The following is a 22,632-nucleotide window of genomic DNA, read 5'->3' as shown; positions in this document are numbered from 1 at the left end:
ACCCCCCTAGCCTTGTTTTGGGGATCTCGGACCAGCTTTTTGAGGGCAGAGGCAGGGAAATGCCTCCCCGCACCTTCCTCACCCAGCATCTCGCCCTGTGGGTGCCCAAACAGCAGCAGAGGTGAACCTGCCTCGGGAATTTCCTAAAGGGAGGTGGAGGATGCTGAGCTCTGGCAGCTGGGCTACACAAAACCTGAAGCCCTCCGAGGGATAGCTTGGTCTCCCCCTTCCCTGGCCATCTATTTGCCCCAGTCTCACAGCAACTGAACGCTGACGGCTTCTTTCTGCTGCCAGGCAGAGGATGCCAAGAGCTCGGTCACAGACCTCCCTTCCTCGAGAAGAGAGAAAACCAGTTGAAAAACGTAATCTTAAATGTTTTGCTTAAACAAAATACGCTGCTGGTGTTCCTGATGGCATCCTCTACGCACGCAAGCCGCAAGTGGTAAACATCCCTCCTGTATCCCCCGGAGAAGAAGCAAGGCGCAGCTCTCGCTGCAAATTGCCGGCAGGCAGCGAGATGGAAAGGGGCTGGCATCTTCCAGCCGAGCGCTGGAGAAAGCCATTTCCCTGACAGATGCCTGATGTCTGCGGGAGGACTGAGCACACGGCCCTGCAGGAGGAGGACCCCAGGACCTGCGAGGAGGAGCAGGGCAGGAGAGAGAACGGCTCCCACGCAGCCGCATCGAGTGGAAGCTCCCCGATACGCGGAAGAGGAGAAGAGGATGCTGAGAAGCGTCCCCACAACACGTACCCTGCGTCTGATGACAGCTGGCTGTTGCACACGCTGCTTTAGCCTCGCACACGGGGGCTTGGAGAGCTTTCCTGCGAGTATTTGCTGCTCCTGAGGTGAACGGGAAGGTGAGGAACACGCTGCACCGCTGAGACAGTGCTGGGACCAGCGCAGAAAGAGCCTGTTTTGGTCCAAATGTCAGAAGATGGGACCTCAAAAAGGAATCTGAGCCACTAAAGCACAAGCTGGATGCTCAGTGGTGATTAAAAGAATGAAATTCTTTGGGCTCACCATCTCTGCGATGTTTAATAAATGTTAGAGGGCTCTGATAACGCGTGGCACCGGCACCAGGCGCCTGCAGCCCATCTCCCAGCCAGCTGCTGAGCTTGGTGTTGCTTGGAGGAAGCCAGCAACCCCGAGCCCTCTTCTCAGCTTTCAACCTGGGGGGTTAAAGATTTATGCGGGCAGATGGAGAGCCCTGATTCCTCAGGAAAACTGTTTCCTTAGGAAAACAGCTTGTGAGAGCGGGCTCTGCAGGCTCATGGGATCCTTCCTCCCGCACCCGCAGGTAGCTCCCCTCCCGAGGGAGGCAGAGCCGTTCCCCTCAATGCGTTTCCTTCCCTGCAAACACAGAGAAACCTCAGCTGTGCTGCTCCTCGGATGGGGCTGCATCCCACCAAGCGCTGTAAAAAGCGCAGCCGTAGGAGACAGGGTGAGAGAGAAGGGAAGGAGGTGGCCCTTACGGCCTGAACCCTCCAAAAATACAGCAAGAGCACAGCTGGCCAAAAGCTGAGACACCTCCTAGGGATGGCACCACCACAAATTGCTGGGGGTGGTGCAGAAATCCTGCAGCTAGAGAGGCTGGCGGGGGGAGAGCTGCCAGCCACGAGGGCCTGGGGAGCGTGGAGCCTGCGAGGGAGCTGTCAGAGCCCCGGCCCTACCTCGTGTGACAGCAAGAAGTCCCCGCAGAGGTGACGGCGCCGGCAGCCGCAGCGAGCAAACAGCCGAACGTGCTGCAGAAAGGGGGGGGGGAACAAGAGAGGAGGCGATGGATGTGGTCCTGGCAGGAGAGTCAGGCTGCATTTGCTTGTGTTAAATTAAAAAAAAATAGGGAAAAAAAGGAGGCAAGTGGTTAAAGAGCAACTTCTCAGCAGCACAACCCTCTGCCCGCAGGTAGGGCAGGGCGGCAGCTCCCTCCCCTCGCTCTCGCGGCCCTCATTTCATGGGGTTTTTGCACAAGCAGCGGGGTGGAAAATGATCCAGCGGCTGGAGAAGCACCCCCAGGGTCCCTGGGTGCACGGCGGGTGGGTGGCCGGAGCCCGGTCCTGCTGGGGTGGCGAGGAGGGAGCCTGGCTGCTGAGCTCCCAAATCGCAGCCGCGCAGCGCGGGGGAGCCGGGCGCTGCCCCCCCGCCGCCCTCCTGGATGCTGACGAGAGAGACAGCGCAGTCCTGCGTGACAGCGTGAAATTAATATGATTTTGGGGGAAGCTGGCAGTGAGTAATGAGCATCTGAAATACCTCGCCTCCACCCCCCCCCTCGCCCCTGAACTCCTTTAACCCTTCAGCCGCTCGCACGGCGCCTGGAGAGCGGGCTCGAAGGAGGGGAAGAGGCAGAGCTGGGGTGGAGAGAGGCGAAGAGGGGGGCGAGCAGCCCAGCCAGGTGCTGAATTTATGGGGTAGGTTTTGGCATCAGTGCTGGAGGGGCTGAGGTCAGCGCTCACAGAGAGGCAGGACCTGAAATGTCGAAGAGCATGGCTCCATGGGAAGGTGTCAAAAAGGGCTGGGGGGCTGGAAGGGATCAGGGCTGTCCTCAAACCTCCTCCAGCAGGTTGCCAAGAGGCCAACTGTGAGGGGAACAGTCCAACACGTCCCCACCACCTTCCCTCAGAAGCCAGGAGCTCACCTTCCCCTTCCCAGGGTGCCAACAAAACCTTGGTCTGGCAAAGCGCTCCATGCGGGGGCTCCTCCCGAGCACTCCTGCTGCCTAAAAAAAGGCTCAGTCCCCACTAAGGGTCAGTCCCACAGCACCACATCCCTGCAAAGACAAACCCCAGGAGCTTCCTACGCCTCCCGGTACCGGCTCCTCACATTTAAGCTCTCTCCTCTTCCCTGCCAGATGCCTGGAGTGGTCAGCTGGCTCAGCTGCAGCTGGGGGAGGAGGGAAGAAGACAGATGGTCAGCGTGCTGTGCCTTCGCTTGGCTTCTTTGGGGAAAGCAAGAGGCAGAGAGAAATGCTCTCGGCGCCACGAGCAGCAGAAGCCAAGGCGGTGCAAACGCCAGGGCACGGGAAACCTTTGGGGTCTGCCCAGGCAAGGCAGGAGAGCGATTACAGCCACGTCCCAAAGGCTTAAACCCCGCTGAATTGGAGGAGGTAGAAATGCGGCGGCGGGCTTGACGTTAAAAAAAAAAAAGAAGATAATGCAAATAGAGATGCAAATAAAGGACACGGTGTCACCCTGAGCAGCAAACTGTGATTCATTAGAGGCTCATTCAGGACCTTCGCGGGAAGCCAGGCTGAGAATACCCACACACAGGCACCGGGGAGAGACGGGGAGGTGGGCAGGGCAATGGCAACGGCAACGCCTGCCTAAGGAACGCGGTGGGGAAGGATTTTAAAGACGAAGAAAATCATCAGCTGGAGGGCTGCTTGGGTGAAAAGCTAGGGCACGATTCAGAGTTAGTCCAGCTCATTCCAACAGGGCAGGGCCTGAGAGATCCCAGCCTGACCGGCCACGGGGCAATGCACGAGGAGAACGAGATCAGGCTACAGCCTGAGACAAAAAACCCCAAGACAAAACCCCCACACGTTTTCCCTGCCTTATATATAGACACACACACAGTGTTCAGAGCAATTCAGACAAAAGGAGACTTCCTAGCACTTGTACTACAGCTGCCAGCCTTTCTACAGGATTTGTTGCTCCTTTCCCATCGAGGAGCAAAAGCGCACACATGCACGCCAGCCCCACTCGGCACAGAAAGCTGGCAAAGACCCCGAAGCAGAAACCCAGAGCCACATCTGACTAAGACACCTCAGCAGCAGCCCCTTCCCCACCTCTCCTCACCTCCCCAGGCCCCTCCCCACCGAGGAGCAGTGGAGCCTGTGTGTGAAACTCACTGAGCACCCCTGGGAGGCGCGGTGCCTGGGCGAGAGGCTCCTGTAGAAGGAAGCAGCCTAAAAAGTCCCCTAATTTGTGCTGGATGGGTGGCCTGAGCAAAAGCAGGCAGCTGAGAGCTCCTGGGCAGAGGTTTCAGGTGAGCAAAAAGGAGACCTGTGGGTAGGGGACACACGGAGTGCAGAAGAGGGGGAAAAAAATCAAATATTGCAATGAATATTCAAGACAGGGAAAGAGATGTACTGAAAAAAAAATCTTCCTTCTGCTCTTGGGAAGATCCACCTTTTAAAGCAGCCCTGTCAAGATAACACAGAGTTAAACATTTCCTTATCTATGTTAAACACCTTTATGATTCAAACTGGAAAACAGCACCGAAAACCCATTTCGCTCTCCCCCCCGCCCCACGGCTCGTTTTGCGGAGCCAAATGAAAGCGGCCAGCTCCACGCCTGGGCTCTGCTCGACATCGCTGCGCTTGGGCTCCCCACATGTAGGAAGAGGCTTGAAGGACCCCCATCTTCCCCTAGAAAGTTTAATTTATGCTTTTCAGGATAGGAAGAGAAATAAACCTAAGATATCCCTGCCTGGTGGAGCAAACCGCGGGCACTGCAAGCGCGCAGCCAGAGGGGACGAGGGCACCCACACCCCAAACACCCTGGGAGCGTGGATTATGTGGGACAACACCTGTAAGGGCTGGATGCAGACTTTTGGGGCCACCCTTTTTGGAAGAAGAAGAGCCCCAAGGGAAATGCACCCAGCAAAGACATTTTTACCAGTGCCTCCAAAGCACGCTTGCAGACTTCAAGTGGGCAAGCGGGGCCAAGCTGCAACATGAGCTCTGGGGCTGAAGGCATCAATCCCAGAGCAGCTTTCTGCAGCCCGAGATGCTCAGCAGCCCGTTCACAGCCCCCACATCCTAATTCCGGAGCTGATAACCCCACATTCATACAAAGCAGTGCAGCTACCACCAGCAACGCTGCCCAGGAGCCGCCTGCAGCCTCAGATGAGTCAAGAGCTGGAGCAGGAGCTCAGACTTTGCTTAGGGTGCAGGGTGCTGCTGGCTGGGTTCGACCCGATGGCTGCACACAGCACGGAGCTCCAGAGCTCTGCTGAGCACAAATATCCTCTGGCACAGCCCTGCCCTGCTGCGGGTACATCCCAGCACTTGTTTTAACGCCTTGCTCCCTCTTAGCGTCCATTTCTCCGAGGCAGATAAACCCCAATCCATGGAGGTAGGGAAGTGAGGGATCGGGGCTGGCCTGGATGACAAACAAAAAAAAAATTGAGCAAGGCTCCTCGCCCACAGGATGAGCCTCTCCTCCCTGCTTTTGTTGACTGCTCCAGCACGGGGGCTTGTTAATCTGCCCGCACCGAGCAACGAGGGATTTGGCTGGCCCATCAGGCTGTGGAGGAGAGCAGGAGGCTCCTCCCCGGGCAGAAGCATCCTCCTGGGGAAAAAGGCTGCATATCCCACGGGGAACATCTCTGGGTTTGCTGATGGGGGAGCAGAAACCGCTGGCTTTAGACCAGTAACCACACAGGGGTAGGACAAGAGGCATTTTGCTCATCACCCAACAGCCAGCCCCCTCTCCTCCTCCAAAACACAAGGCCTTCAGCCAGGTCTAGCTGCAGCCTGGCAGTTGGACTGTCATGATGAAGTGATTCAGAAACGCAGCTTCATCTGCTGGTGGATGTAACCCAGAGGAACAGGGCACGAACCCAGCAGTGGCTTCCAGCAGCCCTTCTCAAAGATGATCTGCTCCACGTCCTGCCCCAGCACTGCAGTCTAGCGTGCCCAGCGCCTGCACAGCTAGCCTCCCTCTGCCTTCCTCTGCCCCTCAGATAACAATCCCATCAACTTATCCACGCTGATTTAATTTTGTTTCAGCCTTAAAGGGCTAAAACCACAATAAACTGGAAGTTTTACAGTCCTGTGCATTGCAGTTTGTGCACCCCCCCGCCCTTACCTCGGCTCAGGGTGCTGGGGGAGCTTCCAGGTGCGGCACAGCAGAGAGGGACCCACGCTGTGCTTAACCAGCTGTCCCCAGGAGGGTGCAGGACACGCTGGGGACATGTTCTCAGCAGCCAGCAAGGAGCTGAGCAGGCGATTTGGCCTGTCGATGTGGAAGGGTGGCAGAAAGAAGAGGAAAAGTGTTGCACCTGGGGTTCCTGGGCATCGCCGAGCTACCTCCTTCCAGACCAGACCTCCAGCAGGGGCTCTGCAGCTCCTGGGCTTCACCCCACAACCAGCTCTATCCCCCCTGAGCAGCCCCTGCCAGACCCAGAGAGGCTCCTACACCATGATTTGATGCTCAACTGTGCTTTCTGCAGCATCCCCCACGCTCACAGGCTGGCTCACTAGAGTGGGCATAGCCCAGAAAGAAAAATTTAAGCAGCCAAGAGGAAGGAGCAATGGATTTTGAGGTATTTCTAACACACAGCTAGGGTTTTAAAAGCAAAACCATCACTTGGAGAACGATCTGACAGACTGTTCGGCAAATGTTTGCAGCACTGTGCATCCTAGGGGTGTTTGCAGTGCATTTTCTAATTAGAACTGCCCAGCACTTGCTTAATGAACTCACATGTTTATGAAGGCTGTTTCTTTTTTCCACTCTTCTGCCTTTCAGTAGCAAAGATTTCCACAGCTTCAACAAGGCAACGTTAGTCCAGGAAGGAGAAATTGTCTCCAGTCATGTAGACTCCATTACTGGGAGAAAGGTGTGAACAGCAAGCATGTCTGGCAGACGGATTCATTATACCACCGTGTCCTTTATAATGGGAAATGAAAAGCCCATTCTGATAACTACACTTTATTATAATAGGTCAGAAGAAGTGAAAGGCATCATCTTATAAAATTAACTTCATAAAGACTGCCTTTAAAAAAAAATATCTGCCAGTTTATCCGCCGCATCTTTCTTCAGAGATTTTTTCTTCTTCTAGGGGAGCTGTGACTCCAAAGCCTCGTCCCGCTGCCTGTTCTCACTTTTGCCCTCTATCAGAGGGAATGGAGCAGTTTTCTCCTGATCAGTCCCAGGCACTTGTTTTGCCGGATGCAATAACGCCGTGGCTTTGTCAAGGCAAAGAAAATAGCCAGCAAAGTAGTTAAAACTGAAAGAGACCCCAAAGGTCTTCCAGCTCTTCCTCCTTCTTCACAGGGAAGTCACAATGGGGACAAACATGCCCCACAGCCCCCCCTGTGCTCTGAAATACCTCTCAGTTGCTTCTTCGTGCAACTCAAGTCCACTCTTAAAAGCTGGGGATAATTTCTAAGACTTAATAGCTTCTCACAACGTGTTTGGATTCGTTTCCTACAGGTGAAAGACAAGAGGTGGCCAGGCAGACGATAAAACATCTTCTAGGGGCACTGCTCTGACACCCCATCTCGCTCTGGTGAGGGTGGCTAGGACTAATTGGCAGAGGAGGGCTGGAAGCAAAGGTCCTTGCAATTTTAGGAGAATTTATACCGAAAAAAAACCCGACTACAGACTTTCAAGGTATGTTTTGCAAAGGAGGCAAAAGGAAAACACCATCCTCAACGCACACAACTGGAGATGCAACGCCAACAACTGCTCCTGTGGTGGTACAAGCATCAGGCACCAAACTCTAGACAGGCTCCCTACAGTATTTGTGTCTCACATCGCATGAGATTGGGTGGAAATCTTTAAGATTTCTTCAAAACCTCACCATTTCCCTTTTGGCAAAAATAAAACGTGTCCTTGAAGTGTGACATGAAGTTGCAAACCAGCCTTGTTTGTAATATTCATGAAAGTTGGTGCAGGAAGGAGGATGGAAGAGGATGCCATGAAACAAACGGTTAATTGGGACTTCAAATGAAGGTTGGATCTAATGTGAGAGATTTTAAAGGAGCCTCATTTTCAGAAATTGCCAGAGCTCCAATCTGTGAAAATGTGGCCTTTCACAGATCTCCAATTCAGCTTGCCACATCGAGAGTTCCTTTTGAAAAAAGTCGTGCCATAAAAGCCCCCCAATTTGGTAGCAAAAATTAGCAGCCTTCAGGGGAGGAGAGACAAAGGGATTGATATCCCATAACCACGGCTCTTTGGAAAGGACGAAGGACCATTTGTCTTTTGTTATTTCTGCAGGTAGTGAAGATAAGAGTAGAATCTAATAGAGAACAAAACTGGCGAAAAAAAAAACAAAAAAAAACAAAAAAAAAACACCCACAAAAGCTGAATCTTCACACCTAGCCCAAAAGCTGCCCCTATAATTGAAAAGCATTTCTCCCTCTGAAGAAAATAACACCCATCAGGCCTCAAAAAACCTCTCCCAGCAGCACGGCAGAGGCCAGCACCTCCAGCACGAGGGGACAGAGGGACACCGAGTGCCCCAAAGGCATCGTCTCGGGGTGGGAGGTGGGCACACGTCCACCCTGCAACCCTGACTTTGCAGGGGAAGGACTCCAGCCTCTAGGGCTGCTAACCCGAGTGCTCCTGACTTCAGCTCCTTCCTTCATCCCAAGGATTAGGACTCGACAGCCCCGAACTCCAGAATTAAACTCGTTTTCATCGAGTCTCCTGCATGTCCTCAGCTTGGGGAGGAATCAGGCTGGATTTTGCAGGCGCTCGCAGACCTCTCCGTGCTGCCAGGGACCCACCTTGCCACTCCACTGCCGTCCGAACACGAGCAATGGGGCAGGGCAAGCGTGAGCATCCAAGCCATAGATCCATGCACCGAGATATTAAAACGTGTAAAGACACCCAGGGAAGGATTTCCTGAACTGCCAGCACCGAGCAGTGTGTGCAGGAAGCCCTCCAAAGCTGCTATTCCAAGCACCCAACTCCCGCGTTTCGCTGTTTCACTGTCATTAACACCTACCGCAGCCGGAGTTAAAAACCAAGACAGCTCCTTGACAAAGCTCCAAACACACAAATATTTGTTTGGGGGTATAAACACATGCACTGCCTCCTGCCAAAGCAGCTGAGAAAAGGAAAAAAAAAAAAAAAAAAAAAAGAGAAAGCAAGTACAGAAGGAAGCAAGCTGGGAGACATCAGCTGCAGGGCTTTTGAGAGCGTGAAACAATAGAGGAGAAGCTCGTCCTGCAAAGCCTCCCACCTCCACGGGCCGGGGGCTGCTGCCTGGCGTGGCGGTGCCCGGCGGGGTCCCTGGCTGTCCCCAGGCTGTCCCCCAGGCTGGCTGTCCCCAGCAGCCTCTCCTGGGCAGGCTAAGAGTGCCCCCTGCAGCCCTGCCGTCCGTGCCGCCTCCGCTGCCAAGCGACCGGTCCCAATTGCAAATGAATAAAGTAAGGAAACACAAACCGGACAGGTTCCTAAATGGAGGGAGAGCTCAAAGCTCCAAGAGCAAAGGCAGCTGGTTTAAGAGCACAGAAAGCAATCTAGGAGGATGAAGTGTTGGGTAGTGCTCTGTCATGCCTGGTTTTAGCCTCTCTGAAGGGAAGGAGGGATGGCAGGGGTGCAGGGAGGATTGTGGGTCCCCCACCCCCCCAAGCTGCTGGCTTTTGTCTTGAGGATAAAAAAAACACATCTCTGAATATCCTAGGTAAATGGAACGGATGTTCACGCGTTGCTCTGAGGATGCTGTCAGCAGCGCCCGGAGCCAGAAGCCGCATGTTCCTTGCAGTATTAATCAGAGCGCTCCGCTGCCCCTCCGCTCCCCAGCACTCAGGTGCCAGGCAAGGCAGGAAGAAATAAAAAAATGTACCCCAAACCCCTCATTCTCTGCTGGGCTTGTCTATTCTCCTGATATACATAAGCCTCCCAGGTCCTTGAACTCCACCCAGGGCACTAACAGGCACAGATTCCTAGGGTTTTGTTTGCTCTGCTGTTAGGATGGACACGTCCACGAACACATTGCATTAAGTTTTGGAGCAGCAGAGCCCCGTGTGCCACCAGAACTCAGCACACAAATTTGGAAGTCCAGGGGCTTTTGCCCTGTTTCAAAAAGGCTCTCAGGGAAGTGGGGAAGCAGCAGCACCCAGGCTGCACCAGCAGGAAAACCCTTTGCTCTTCCACAGGGCTCCTTACACTGTGCCTTTCCTCACTGTGTGTCCGACAGCTGAGTCATGGTCTGCAAGCAGTTAGAATCGAGGACCCTGCTCCAAAACGGTGTCTCAACACACGGTTTTCCTCACCACCTCAAACCCTTCCTCTGTCCTGCAGCGTTCAGGCTGCCAGCAGCACAGAAAACCCGTCCTTACCTGCGGGTGAGCCAGGAGAAAATCATCACACGCTACCAAAGCAGCCGGAATTCACTGCACGCAGGGAACTGCACTGCTCCCTCTGCTCCAACAACTCCCTGCCCCACAGCTCCTCGCTATGCAGTTCTCAGAGCATGGCCTGAGAGGTTTCAAAGGGTTAAAGCGATTCCTCAGCTCAGTCCCTTTGGAAAGGGACACTGCAGCCCTGCCTTCTGCTTCAACACTCAGCAGGACAGCCTCCTCCTAACCCAGGAGCTCACCATTCCCTGAGGATGGATGGCACCCCTCTTGCTTTTGCTGATGGAAAAGGGGACGGATGGAGCTGGACACAGATTCCCCCAAACTCCTTTGGGAAGAGCAGAGCTGGGACCATGGCCTGGGGCAACCAGCTACAGATTCTCATCCTGGGAGCAGCAAAGACACCGTAAGCTGAACTCTACACGGCTGCACCTCCTTCCTGAGATGTGTTCCATGGCTTAACGAGTGACTGCACAAAAGGCTGAGGGTACAAAGAAACCAGAGATCAGCCAGCGTGCAGAGGAATGCAGGCTGGGATCCTAAAATCCCTCTTTGCTGTTACGGCAGGTCTGTAGGCTGGCAAAGGATTCCTTGCTGGAGAGGCTCCGACAGGCAGCACAGCCTCACGCAGGGATGCACCGCACCAAGCACACCAGGCACGTATCCAGGTACACAAAGCAAAACACTCGAAGGCAGAGCAAGATTTACGCGCTCCCTGCGTGCTGGGAAGGAGCTACGGCGTTGTGTGTGCAGGGCAGATGGAGGAGGGAGCCAGCCCGAGCTAAAACCTCTCAGAGCAGCTGTCTGCAGCGGCTCGCGGTGCTCCTCCCCAGCCAGGTGTGCCAAGCAGCAGGAAAGCTGCCACACAGCGCTCAGACAAGAGGGGAAGAAATCCAAGGCGATGGCATTTGGTCAATGGGGAGTGATGCCCATGCTCCGGGGATGTCTGCAGCACAGCAAAGGGCCACCCAGCTCTGACAGCTCCCAGGGGCTGTAGTCACAACGCTGGCATGTGTCATCTCTGTCCCTCAGACAGAATTTCTGCAGCGATACAACCTGCTAAACCATTTCTACTTCCAGGTTTGCTTAAATCCACAAAAAAAGCTGTAATATTTACACTCCAGCAGCAAGCTCCTGGATTCAGATCCTGCTGGCTCCTACACGGAGCACACCAAACACCCGACAAAGCGTGTTCCTACCTGAAGAGCTCCCTGATTTCCCTGACGGTGGCCTGGAAGGGGATGTTTCGGACTAAGATCTTGGAAGTCTTCTGCTTCTTCACTGTTTGCTTCTTTCGGGAGGATTTCACAGCAGGCCTGTGAAGTCAACAGAAAGGGCAGGTGAGAACGACTGTGCAGCAGCATACGCAGGACATTTTGGCACCTTTAACGTTGGGAGTCTGAAAAAATTAGCCAGCCAGCTCACCGTGGCATCCCCAATGGCATCTTATTGATGACAACAGAAATTTCACAGGATATGCCGTGGAGCAATGAATGCAAGCAATTTAAATCCCATGTCTGAAAATTGGATTCCAGTTTGTTGAGTGCAACCACAACCAAGATCAGGCAGCAGGCCTGGGCTTGAACCTGCCCCTAACTTTTCTTTTGAAACCAAACCTTGTCTATTCAATTATCAGAAGGAAATACTATTTGTACATATGCAAGCAGTTAGTCTAATGTAAGCTAATTTTCATTCTTTTTCTTACTGGCTTAGAAAACAGTAAACAAAACTTTTTAATAGGTTATTAAACTAATTTATTTTGCCCAGGTTGTGTTGCATTTGAACAAGATAGAAATTTACCTAAGACAAAAAAATAGCAGCTTAAAGCAAAACTTTCTACATTAAAATTCATTCAGTGATTATCCAGACTGCAAAATCCAGAATGGATGAGGATGCTTCAATGAAGAGCTGAAGTACAAAGTGCAGCTCCTGAACCGTTGAATTCTGGTCCCTAGGTATCAGATTTTCAAAGGATTTTTGACATTTAAGAGACCTCTTCTGGTAGGGTTTCCAAAGTGCCTAAACAACAGCTTTTGAGTGCTGACTGTCACCTTCAAATACCTGGATTAATTTTCAGCTTCATGGGTATGGATCACCAAAATCCCAGTGGACAGGAGTCACAGACTTCTGCGTTAAAGGCATAAATCTCAGCCAGTCACCCTCTTTATTCAACAGCAAGAAACACCTCCATACAAAGGTCTGTCTGTGAGGCACTGTCCCAAAAGCATTTCAGGAGCCTTTTCCTTGAATGTGGAAGTCTCAAGTGCCTGGTTCTTGCTTTGGGGTGACTTTTGGGGCCCTGATACTGCCTGCTGCTTAGGGGTTTTACTTGGAAATATGTCTTTTACTGAGCAAACACCTTCACATCAGCTGATTGTTTTCTTTTCAAATAAGACTAAGGTGACTCCACTTAATCATAACAAGAGCTGATGTGTGACCAGCACTACTGGTCACAACCCTCACAATGCAGAGATGCTAGCTAAGAAATGAAGAACCTACCAAGAACTGCAGCTTAAATATACCCATGCTACAGAGGTAAAACAGCTTTACCTGATAGCTCTCTCCGAGATTTTCACTTCCAGCTTATGGCCATCTACAATGCAGCCCTAAAAGTCAAAAAAAAAAAGTTTAAGTCACAACAGCTTTCATGCTTCCAGGGCAGTGGCACCGCATTTCATGTCTTTGCTCTTTCCCATATATTCCTCCCATTCTCCCCATCAAGGCTTTTCCCTGTTGAACGCTGTTCAAACAAGGCCAGGTTTCTGATATGAGGCTGGAGACAGCCTGACCGACCGAAGCAGCAGCCCGTGTCCCTGATCTCCCTGCCGATCAGCCTCAGCTCTGCCACTAAGCTGGCAGAGGCGAGTCACTTCACTGCCTCCGACTACTGTTTCCTCTCCCTCTAGACTGCAAACTCTTCAAGGCAGGGAGCGTCTTACTGCTTGTTCTGGAATGAGCCAAGGATGACTCATTTGCTGTCAGTAGCTAATACAGCAAAAAAATAGTCTGCAAAATACCCACTTTGCTGCTTTTCCCCTTCCCCCCGGAATTCTGCTTTCAAAACAATGGGGAACACAAATCCAACCCCGAGACTACGTGGGCTGTGGAACGTGAAATCACCACCTGTTGAAGGTGGGACCCACGGACTGCGGTCACGGAGCACGAACAGATTGTACAAACACAGCAATTTCTTCAAACCTATCTAGAAAGGGATCGTTCCAGCTGTCTGGCCCGCTTCGCCCAGGTAATGCAGACCAGAGACTTGAATGGTGGTGTTCTAGCAGCATGAGGAACAACTTATTCCCTTGGAGAGCAGCCAAGCCCTGTAGCATGTGTCATGGAGAAAGCATAAGGCTAGAAAACCCTGAAGCACTGGCAGATTTACAGAAGATAAAACTTAACTCCACAGCACTAAATACTGAGCAATATTTATTCTCGTTTTGTGAGGGCCTGGGTCTCTGCCACCCCTGCAAAGGAAATCCGGCGGAATAAAAACTCACTAAGTTTGCATCTTTCCACATTTTCTGCCACCTCCCCATTGGATCAATGCTAACAAACTCCCTTCTGAACAAGCTCTTGTCCCTTTTATACCCTGTTCCTCAACTTCATTTAGATTTTGAGCCTCACAGCTCATCCACGCCTTCGCCCGTCTCCTCTGGAAATAAACCTGGACAGACAGTGCCTGAGCTTACCTGGAGCTGGCGCAGGGCTTTCTGAGCACTCTCTGGCTTCTTGTACTCCACAAATCCAAAGCCCATGGAAAGCAAAGTGCCTGTTAGGACAGTAAGGGAACTTAAGTTAGCAAGAAACGATGCTATTAAACAGAAGATTTAAAAACAAACCAGAAGAAAGTGCTGTTGCATACTGACTAGACCAGGGGAACTCGCTGCCACAGCATCACATGCACTCACACCATGAATTGTGGTGCCCTGCACTGGCTCTTCAACACAATGCAGGGACAATTTGGAGCACAAGAAGTCTCTGAACTGTTGACTGTCAAAACTGGGGAGACGAAAAGCAATACCCCAGAGAAGGGGCCAGCCTGCCCATGCCCTGAAGTCAAAGGCCATCCAGGCTGTGCTTGCCTTAAGCAAAACCTTTCCTGTGTCCAACCCCGTGGAAAGCAAGCAGGCAATCCAAAGCCCCAAGCACTCGTCCCTGCAGTGTGCTGGGACCGATACAGGCAGGGAGATGGCAAACGAACCACACTCAGCACAGTGCTCAGCCAGGGATCCTCAAAGATCCCGGCTGCTGCTGTAGATAAAGCACGCCCTGAGATGATTCAACTGGTGTGTGATGCTGGCTGCTTTCAACTTGCATCTTGTATGGTCCTGAAGGAGTTGGCTCCTCCACACACACCTCCACAAAGCCCACAATCGAGCCTAACCTTCTAGACTGAACCCCAGCACATTTTTGTTGCTGTTTTCAGCCATTTCAACAGGCGTACTTCTAGAAACGTTAAAGACTTCGCCAGCAAGAACACAAACGCTCATCTGGATGAATGCTAAAGCAACGCCACACCTGAGCCCTCAGCAACCAGCCAAGGGAAGGAATTGAACAGCAACAGCTAGAGTACCTGCTTTGTCTTTCTTCTTGGATATCGTGCAGCTCTTCACAGCTCCCACTTTGGAGAATGTCTGCAAGGAATTCAGACACGTGACTCAGTTCTTTGTCACAGGCTTACAGCTCAGCTTGAGTGACAACGTGGCCCTCTTCCAGAGCCAGGAGCACTCGCTGACGAGCCCACCTCCCCCCGGCACTCCTGAGCAGCAGTCAGTGCAGCTGCTTTTTCTATTATAAGATTGCTTCTGTGCAAATACACACACAGATTTAAAAATAATAATAATAAAAAATCAATACAGGTGTTCTTGGAAAAGCTCCACTGCTCCTCAGAACCTGTTGGGATCTGGGGTGGCTCTGGAAGACCACTACAGGTTACAAGATGCCCTCACCCAGGTAGGGACCTTAGGGGTAGACAACTCCAGTGGTGCCCCAAGACAACAGCTCCTTCCAGAGCCACGCAGGAGGGGCTGCCCTACAGCAGCACGCTGGCTATTTGATTCTCCTGTAAAACTGTAGCCACAAGGCAGGAAAAAAAAAGGAAAAACTGGCAAGTCCCAGGCCTCTGATATTTATATTTGTTCCCAGAGCCCCCTGGACCAGGTCTATAGCAGTACCACAGTCCCAAGGCAAAGAAGCACAGGTCCAGAATGGACTAACACCCCACCAGTCTTTCTGGGACATGAAATGTGGCATTGCCCATGGCTACAAAAATTAGCAGGGATGGGAACTTCCAGCTGTTTCCCACAGCCTTGCTATTAACATCCCACGGGGCTTCAGAAATGCTACCATCTCTCCCAAGTGCTTTGCTGAGGTAAAGCAGCTCTGTGTTGGTAGAAGGCTGAAGATGAAAAGTGCACCTCGGTGAAATCACCATTTATTTATTTAGCACACAAAGCAGCGTCACAGCTGCTCAAGCTGATCCCAAGGAGAAGCATGGGAAGTGAGGAGTCTTAAAAGACTTCCTACTGCCTCCACCTGTCCCAAGGTGGAATTAAACCTCATCAGAACTGTTTCAGAAACATTTGTCTAATTGATGGCTAAAGCTCTAAGCGGAGGTTTCCAGCCCCAGTACAATCCAGGGCTCCTGATTTCCTTCAGTAGGCCGTACTGGCTGCAATTTAACTCCTTTGGACACTTTATCCTTGGCACAACAAGGTGGAAAACAGCTTTCCCCTGGCCCTCTGCAGCCCAGTTCCTTTTAGCCCCTGCAGGCAGTAGGGGTTTTACTCCAGCAAGCAGCCCAGTCTGACCTCCAGCCCACTCCCATCCCACCTGAGTGGCCTGTGCTAAGCAAAACCCAGTCCCCACCCTTTTCTTACGGCTTACCTCATTCAGCGTGTCTTCTGTGGTGGCGAAGTTGATGTTTTTGATGAACAAGGTACACCCTGGAACGCTCTCTTCTTCTTCCTCATCCTCCTCTTCATCCTCTTCCTCCCCCTGCGCTGCTGTTTCTGCTGAGCCCTCGACAGCTGTGGCTGTGTCATCACCTGATACAACAAGAACAAACACAAGGCTGTGAGATGGAACAAAGCTGAATTTGGGGCGAGCTTGCCCCCTGCCCCAGCTGTGAGTCCAGCAGGAACAGAACAATCCTCTCTTGGCTCTCTGTGGGTGAACAGGGACTGAGGCAAGCTCAGCACACGGTACGTGAACATGTCACTGTGGAAACTGCGATACTGCCTGTCCTTTGAACGCAGAAACTCCACCAACCTGCTTCCCCAGCACTCAAACGCCCTCACATCTACCCTCGCCAGCCACTGCTGAACTAGGCAAGGGGCCTCAGCCTTGCTTGAGCGTGCTTCTGCACTGCTCCACCTCACCTCTTGCTAACACTTACCTGCAGGATGCAAAATCCTGACTTCCCCATCAGCACATGAAGGCACTTATTAAACAACAGAGTATACACATAAGCTGTCATCCATGGGCTCTCCAACTCCTTTTCTTGCTAAAAAACTTGTATTTTCACACTAGCTTCATCCCCTACAGCGTCGCTGATGCTGTGCTCAGGGGGGCCAAGCTAAGCACCTCCCTTGGGCATTATCACCACCCCCTCGATGATTTTTCTAGGCTCATTTCTCTCACTTTGCACGAGATAAACCTGTATAGGGTCAGGGGTGCACAGAGACCCCCTGGCTCTATTTCAAGAGCTGCCTTTCCCCACAGGGCTCCATCTGGTTGCCCTCCCTGCCCCGGTGCCACGCAGCCCAAGCCTTTTTGGTCGAGTGGCCAAACTCTCCTGATCCCAGCCAGGGAGGAATTTGCCAACAAGGTATGGAAAAAACTCATCGCCTCTGAAGGCAACTCGTCGGAGGAAGGGGGAGGGAAGAGATTTAGTGAGACGGGGTGGGATGAAAAGGTGCCTCCATCTGTGGCTGGCACAATGAGGCTGCCACGCGCCGCCGCCTGAAGCCCTTTTGTGAGCGAGGCGAGGAGTTTACTGCGCATCCCCTCCCTTCCCTCTCCCAGATGCAGAGCGCCAGAGGCTGGCAGCAAAGACCATTATCAGCCCCAAGCAGCCTTCCAGGAGCTCCTGCGCTTAAAGCTCTTTATCTCGAGGTGAGGGTCTCGGTTACAGGCAGATAAAGCGCCCCCCCCAGCTCCCCTGGGCTCCGGCTGTCCCCTGTGACCCACACGCAGAACAGCAGCCCAGGAAGAGGCTTTTCATCAGCTTTTCTCCCCCCTCCCCAAACCTCAGAGTCCTGAAATAGCTTCCAGCAAAACAACCCTACATAAAGCCATGCTTCCCCAGCCTTTTTTTTTTTTAAAGGTTTAAAGGATCTTGAGAGGTTTTTAAACATACAGGCAAGATTTAATTGTTATAGCCCCTGGGAGGGGGAGAAAGTCTGCTGGCAGAGGGAAGGTTGTGCCCTTGTGGCAGCAGAAAATCACCCAGACAAAGCATACAGCAGGGCTTGACACAGGAGCACAGAGAAACGAGCACAGGGACCCTTGATCTGACACAGGCACGTCAGCTGCTCCATCCACTGCTGCCTGTTGTGGCAAGCTGGCTGCCCACGGACAGGGAGGCTTGCACAGCATGCAGCCAGCTCAAAACCACACTCAGGGGGGCAGGTCTGGCTCAAAGAAAAACAGCTACAGCTCTCCTGATGGCTGCTGCCCAGCCCAGGCCAAAAATCTCCTCCCATCAGCTCAGGCCAGCTGGATCGTGAGCTGTGGGCAGCACCACACTGCCTGCACCTCATCCAGGAGGTGAGGGGCACAGAGACAGGATAGAGCCCAGTGCTCGTGTGGGACACGCTGCAGGTGTTCTTAGGGGACCCTAAAAACCACACCGAGGACATCAAGAGAATGGTTCCCTACCTAAAAGCTCAGGAACATCAGTGTTGCTGCTTTAGACAGAATGCAGCAGGGGAGTAACCAGAGATACCTCCTAACCCGAAGTTAAAGCTCTTACCAGGTGCCAGGCTTGCTTCTCCCTCTTTTTCTGAAGCTTCTGTGGTTTTTTGCTGAGGGGCTGGGCCGGAGAAGACACCCATCGGAGCCCATTCCAGATACAGTGGCGTGGAGTGAAACTGAAGAGAACGCAGGAGAAACGTGAAGAGCATTAGGTAAGGCATGAAAAAATCTCTGCTCTGAGCTTTTCTACTCAGACACACTTGTGGAAAACAGCAGTAGGAAAGCTAAGCAACATTTTTCCCTGGCTTAGCTATCTTGCACTAAAGGAGAACTGGTATCCAACCAGACACAGGGCCAGCCTGCCAAATGGCACCCAGAGGTCACGGAGCAGGGCCACAGCTGGGCAAACAGGCTCTGAGGGGAGCTCCAGGCTTCAGTACCACACAGCCCTATTGCAAAAAGTACCAGAAACCCTCTCCCAGGCCACAGAGGGATTATTACAGCACAGCAGCGACTGAGAACTCTCATCCTCCAACCCCCCACCTCACATTTTTACAAGCACTCCTTTCTACAGATCCATAATTAACCAAGATCCACGCTCTCCAGGCAGCTGCCTGCCCCTGGCTGTGCTCACCTTGGAGTAGGCCAGCCTGGTGAACGCTTGCTTGGCCTCAGTTGGCTCCAGGAACTCCACGATGGCTGTGATGCCTCCTGCAGGGAGCAGCACCCGGCCCAGGCTGCCATGCTTGCCAAAAAGGACTTCCAGCTCTGACACGCTCGTGCTGGCAGGGAGGTTCTTGACCAGGATCACGGTTTTACTCCGCTTGCCAGCAGCCTGCCGCGTTCGGTTGGGGGAAAAGAGAAAGGGGAGATGGGATTTTAGAAAGCCACGCAGCATGTATTTCATCCATCCCAAGCACAGTTGCATTTGCAAGTGTTCACAAGGTTTCTTAACTCTTTTAAGAGTTAATTTCTGCAAGATGACGATTAGTTAATTTCAGAAAGAGCTGAGGATGTCAGGACTAGGCACCCATAGAAGAAGCAGGTCCTATTTGCTGCCTCCAGCCGGGCATCTCACCTGACTGAAGGCATCCAGGCAGACTCCGTTTTCAATTAGGAACCGGCGAATTTCCTGCACCAGCTCAGTTTCTCCCAGAGCGACCCTCACTGCCACACTGTCTTTACTCTCCTGCAGGCAAGAACATCAGTTAGAAACATGACAGAGGTCAAAGCAGGGAAGCAAAGGGCCTGATCCAGGAAAGTACCGAGCAACTGTTGCTCCTGCTGCTCTTAGAAGCATCAGGAATTTGGCAGAGAGGTTGAAGGCAAAATGTTCCAGCTCCTCTGAATCTGCTGGGAGTTGCTAAGCGGTAGGGTGTAAATTCCCATCAACTTGCAGCCATGTACAAACTCAAAATTCAGCCACAGAAAAGCAGATATGGTGGGGAAGGGGGAGAAGAATGTCATTTTGTCTTCTGGTGACAAAGTAATTGGCCCCCACAGAGAGGCTACAGGGACCAGTGATCTTTCAGCCTGTACAGTGCTCACGATTGGCACAGCAGCTTTTGCTGCACAAGACCATCAGGCAGGTCCTGGCCCTGAGAAAACAGGTAGGAAAATGATCTCCCATCCCCGCCGATCAATAACCAACTCACGTGATCCAGCACTTGGCTTTTTGAAGCATTGTACTTCTGAGCAATGGCATCAGCCACAGCACTTGTGCCCACAAACAACGTGTTCCAGTTGTGAGAGCTGCAGAGAGAAAAAAGAGCCAGGTTCAAAGCCTTGCAGCCTTCTTTCATTGGCAACTCTCTACTCGATGGTCCTGGGAGAAAACTTTGAAACCAATATGTTGCAGAGGAAGATAACCCCAAATTCCTGCAAGTTTTAAAATACAGGTGGCCAAGCAGAGGAGAAAAACCAAATGATCTGAAACAACTGCCCCCCAAAGAGTTACAGCATCAGACCAACTTTCTTTAGGCACCAGAGAAACTCCTAAGCAGAGCCACTGAACCCCACGTTTCTCTCAATTTGTGCTACTCACTGAACTACTAGAGCTGCTTGGAGAGAGGAGTCAAGTAGATAGGAGATAAAAGAAACAGAGAGGTGCACAATAAATGCCTTATTGGCTCTGGTAACCTCTACATCCCCTGCAAAGATGCATTCTGGCCATTTGGGAATTTGGCAGGCTGTATCATCACACCGTGCTACAAGACACCTTTGTACCTGGCACTGTTGGCTTTTTCCTTGGCCTCTTTCTGCTTTTTGTAGGAGGAAGACTCTTCTGCATCCACATCTTCAATTTTTTCCTTCTTGATTGTGGAGGGTAAGAGATGCATCATTCTACCCTAGAAGGAAGGAAGAAGAGGTCCAGAAGGTCTTAAATATCCCAGAGTAGCTCATGAGCTAAGTAAGCAAGGGGAAGAAGTTTTCAGGCACCTTTCCTAGTCAAGTGAACGAGGTGAAAGAGGGAACCTTCCTCCGCAGAGAAGGCATTACTGCAAGTAAGCGTGCAAGTAAATGTAGTACAAGACAGACTCAGACCTTCCTCTAGCTCAGATTTTGGTACTGTTTTTGGAAGCTGTTCACATCAGGCTGCCCTACCAGAAGGGACTGTGTTCTCAGAGCAAGGCAGAATTGCCTCTGCCCCTGATCACCCACAGAAACCCCGTTCAGCAAAGCACAGGAGCAACAAACACCCTCCCCGCACAGGAAACCCATCGGCGGCTGTACCTGGAACACCTGCCCGTCCATCTCTGCATAGGCCTTCACTGCGTGCTCGGGCATCATGTAGGTGATGAAAGCAAATCCTTTGGGCTTCTTGGTCAGTCTGTCTATAGGGAAATGGATATCCGAGAGGGGCCCTGCGAGAGGAAAGGCCTTTCCGTGAGAGATGTCCTGGCCCAGCCAGCACAGCCCACAACAGCACTCAGAACTGGCACCTCCTGGCCACACAAATGCAGCTGCTTAGAACTCGTCTTCTTTATCTTAAGTCAGGAACCAGGATTTCCACAACCTAACCCTCTGTTTGCCCCAGGACACTCCCATACCAAGAGAAACTTAAATTTGCCTAACTTTGAGCAAAAAGGGAAGCTCGAAGCTCCCACCTCACATGCCAAACATGAACAGGAATTTGCAGTACTCAGAAGTTCACCCCTTACCTACAAAATCTAGTATCGTCCCGTGTGATCAGTGTGTTTCATGCAGCAGGTGCTTTCAGCTACCCTCTCCTCCTTCCCATCCCACCAGGACTCTGAGACTGACTGGTAAGAGCTTTTGCAGCTGCATTTGAGACGTGACGAGGAAGGAGGGCACACACACAGCATGCTCTGAGCTAAGCACAACAGCACCAGGGGCAGTTTCAAAGCCAAGCAACCACATCTTATCACCCCGGGCAATAAAAATTATGGGAGTCAGTCTGTGTTTGAGGAGTGTGGGACATGGAGCTTCACACATCCACTCCCACCAAGCAAACCTCTGTCCCAGCCCTGCAGCAAGTACGTACCATACTTGGAAAAGATCTTCTCCAAGTCCTCCTCAGTGCTGGTAAAAGGCAGATTCCTGACAAAGAGCCTTCCAGATTCAGACAGGTCCTCTTCTTCCTCATCATCCCTCTTCCTTCGTTGCCACGGCTTGTCATCAGTTTTTGCTGGAACGGTTTCTTTTGGGGTATTCCCACATCGGAGTACCTTGACGTATTGCCCACCTAGTCCAAAACCACAAGCACGTTAGGTGCTTCCCACAGCCACGGGACATTTATAGCAATGAGTTAAGAGTCTGGGCTTACAGCAGTGACACAGGCAATTATAACTTGAAAAAAATGAGCAGAACTCTGCCTGGTTAAACAAAAGGATGAGGGCTGCAAGAGATTAGTCTTCATGAAAATAATATGAATAATGCTTGCTAGCCAGCTGCACAGCCTCCTTCGCCTTCAGAGCTCCAACACTTCTGCCTCTGCCAGCCTCATCCACAGGCTTCTAAGCCAGTGTTCCCATCCTGCATGTTTTTTTTTGTTTTGTTTTGTTTTTTTAAACAAGTATAAATTGAGCAGTTCCACTACAGACCAGGCCAGGAGCAGGTTTCAAATACAGATTTACAGAGTCACTTCTACAAATCCCCTGCAGTATCCCACCTAGATTTAAACAATATCATTTTTATGCCAAGAACAAAACACACTTCAGGCACGTGGCAAGAAACAAGAGCCAAAGAGCACACGGCTCAGCCCGTTGCCAAGTCTAAGCTGCTCCTGATGGCACTGACATAGCACCTGGTTACCCCACGTCAGCAGCGCAGAGCAAACCACCCCCACCATCTGCCTGGGAAAAACTGAAGCAATGGGAGATTCTTTCACAGGGAACACTTCAGCAGCTGAGCACCCTGCCATCGACAGCAGCCGGAAAGAGAAGGAACAAGCAGCCCTTACCTAGGCATTCTTTCTTTCGTTTCAAGGCCCTTTGCACTTCTGCTTCACTCTTCAAATCAACAAAGACATAACCTTGGAGGAAGGAAAGGTTCAGCTGAGCATCATGTGGGGTGCACAGAGTCACTAATTGGCTAATTAAGGGTGAATCAGGCTTTTTAAATATAGATTCCTATAGATAAAGCATTCAGGTCCCATTAAAGTTTCAATCCAGCCTGAAAACAGCCCCATCAGACTGGAAGGCTGCCTTTTAATAGC

General features: G+C 51.7%; 1 protein-coding gene across 1 annotated transcript in view; it reads right to left on the bottom strand.

Moving 5' to 3' along the window:
- RBM19 (RNA binding motif protein 19) overlaps positions 1 to 22,632 on the bottom strand; it is a 58,188-nt gene that overhangs the window by 30,017 nt on the left and 5,539 nt on the right. Inside the window, exons 9-21 of the mRNA XM_032199280.1 lie at positions 22,378 to 22,449; positions 21,460 to 21,660; positions 20,688 to 20,818; positions 20,181 to 20,302; positions 19,610 to 19,706; positions 19,033 to 19,143; positions 18,589 to 18,789; positions 18,013 to 18,130; positions 15,924 to 16,084; positions 14,611 to 14,671; positions 13,727 to 13,806; positions 12,585 to 12,640; positions 11,234 to 11,350 (exon numbers count right to left, since the gene is read on the bottom strand). Coding sequence (XP_032055171.1) covers positions 11,234 to 11,350; positions 12,585 to 12,640; positions 13,727 to 13,806; positions 14,611 to 14,671; positions 15,924 to 16,084; positions 18,013 to 18,130; positions 18,589 to 18,789; positions 19,033 to 19,143; positions 19,610 to 19,706; positions 20,181 to 20,302; positions 20,688 to 20,818; positions 21,460 to 21,660; positions 22,378 to 22,449 — 1,528 coding nt within the window. The remainder of the gene's footprint in view (positions 1 to 11,233; positions 11,351 to 12,584; positions 12,641 to 13,726; positions 13,807 to 14,610; positions 14,672 to 15,923; positions 16,085 to 18,012; positions 18,131 to 18,588; positions 18,790 to 19,032; positions 19,144 to 19,609; positions 19,707 to 20,180; positions 20,303 to 20,687; positions 20,819 to 21,459; positions 21,661 to 22,377; positions 22,450 to 22,632) is intronic.

The sequence above is a fragment of the Aythya fuligula genome, chromosome 17, assembly GCF_009819795.1.
Source record: "Aythya fuligula isolate bAytFul2 chromosome 17, bAytFul2.pri, whole genome shotgun sequence".
In the NCBI taxonomy this organism is placed as follows: domain Eukaryota; kingdom Metazoa; phylum Chordata; class Aves; order Anseriformes; family Anatidae; genus Aythya; species Aythya fuligula.
Note: the sequence above shows the minus strand (reverse complement) of the source record. Positions and strands in the feature narration are given on the sequence as shown.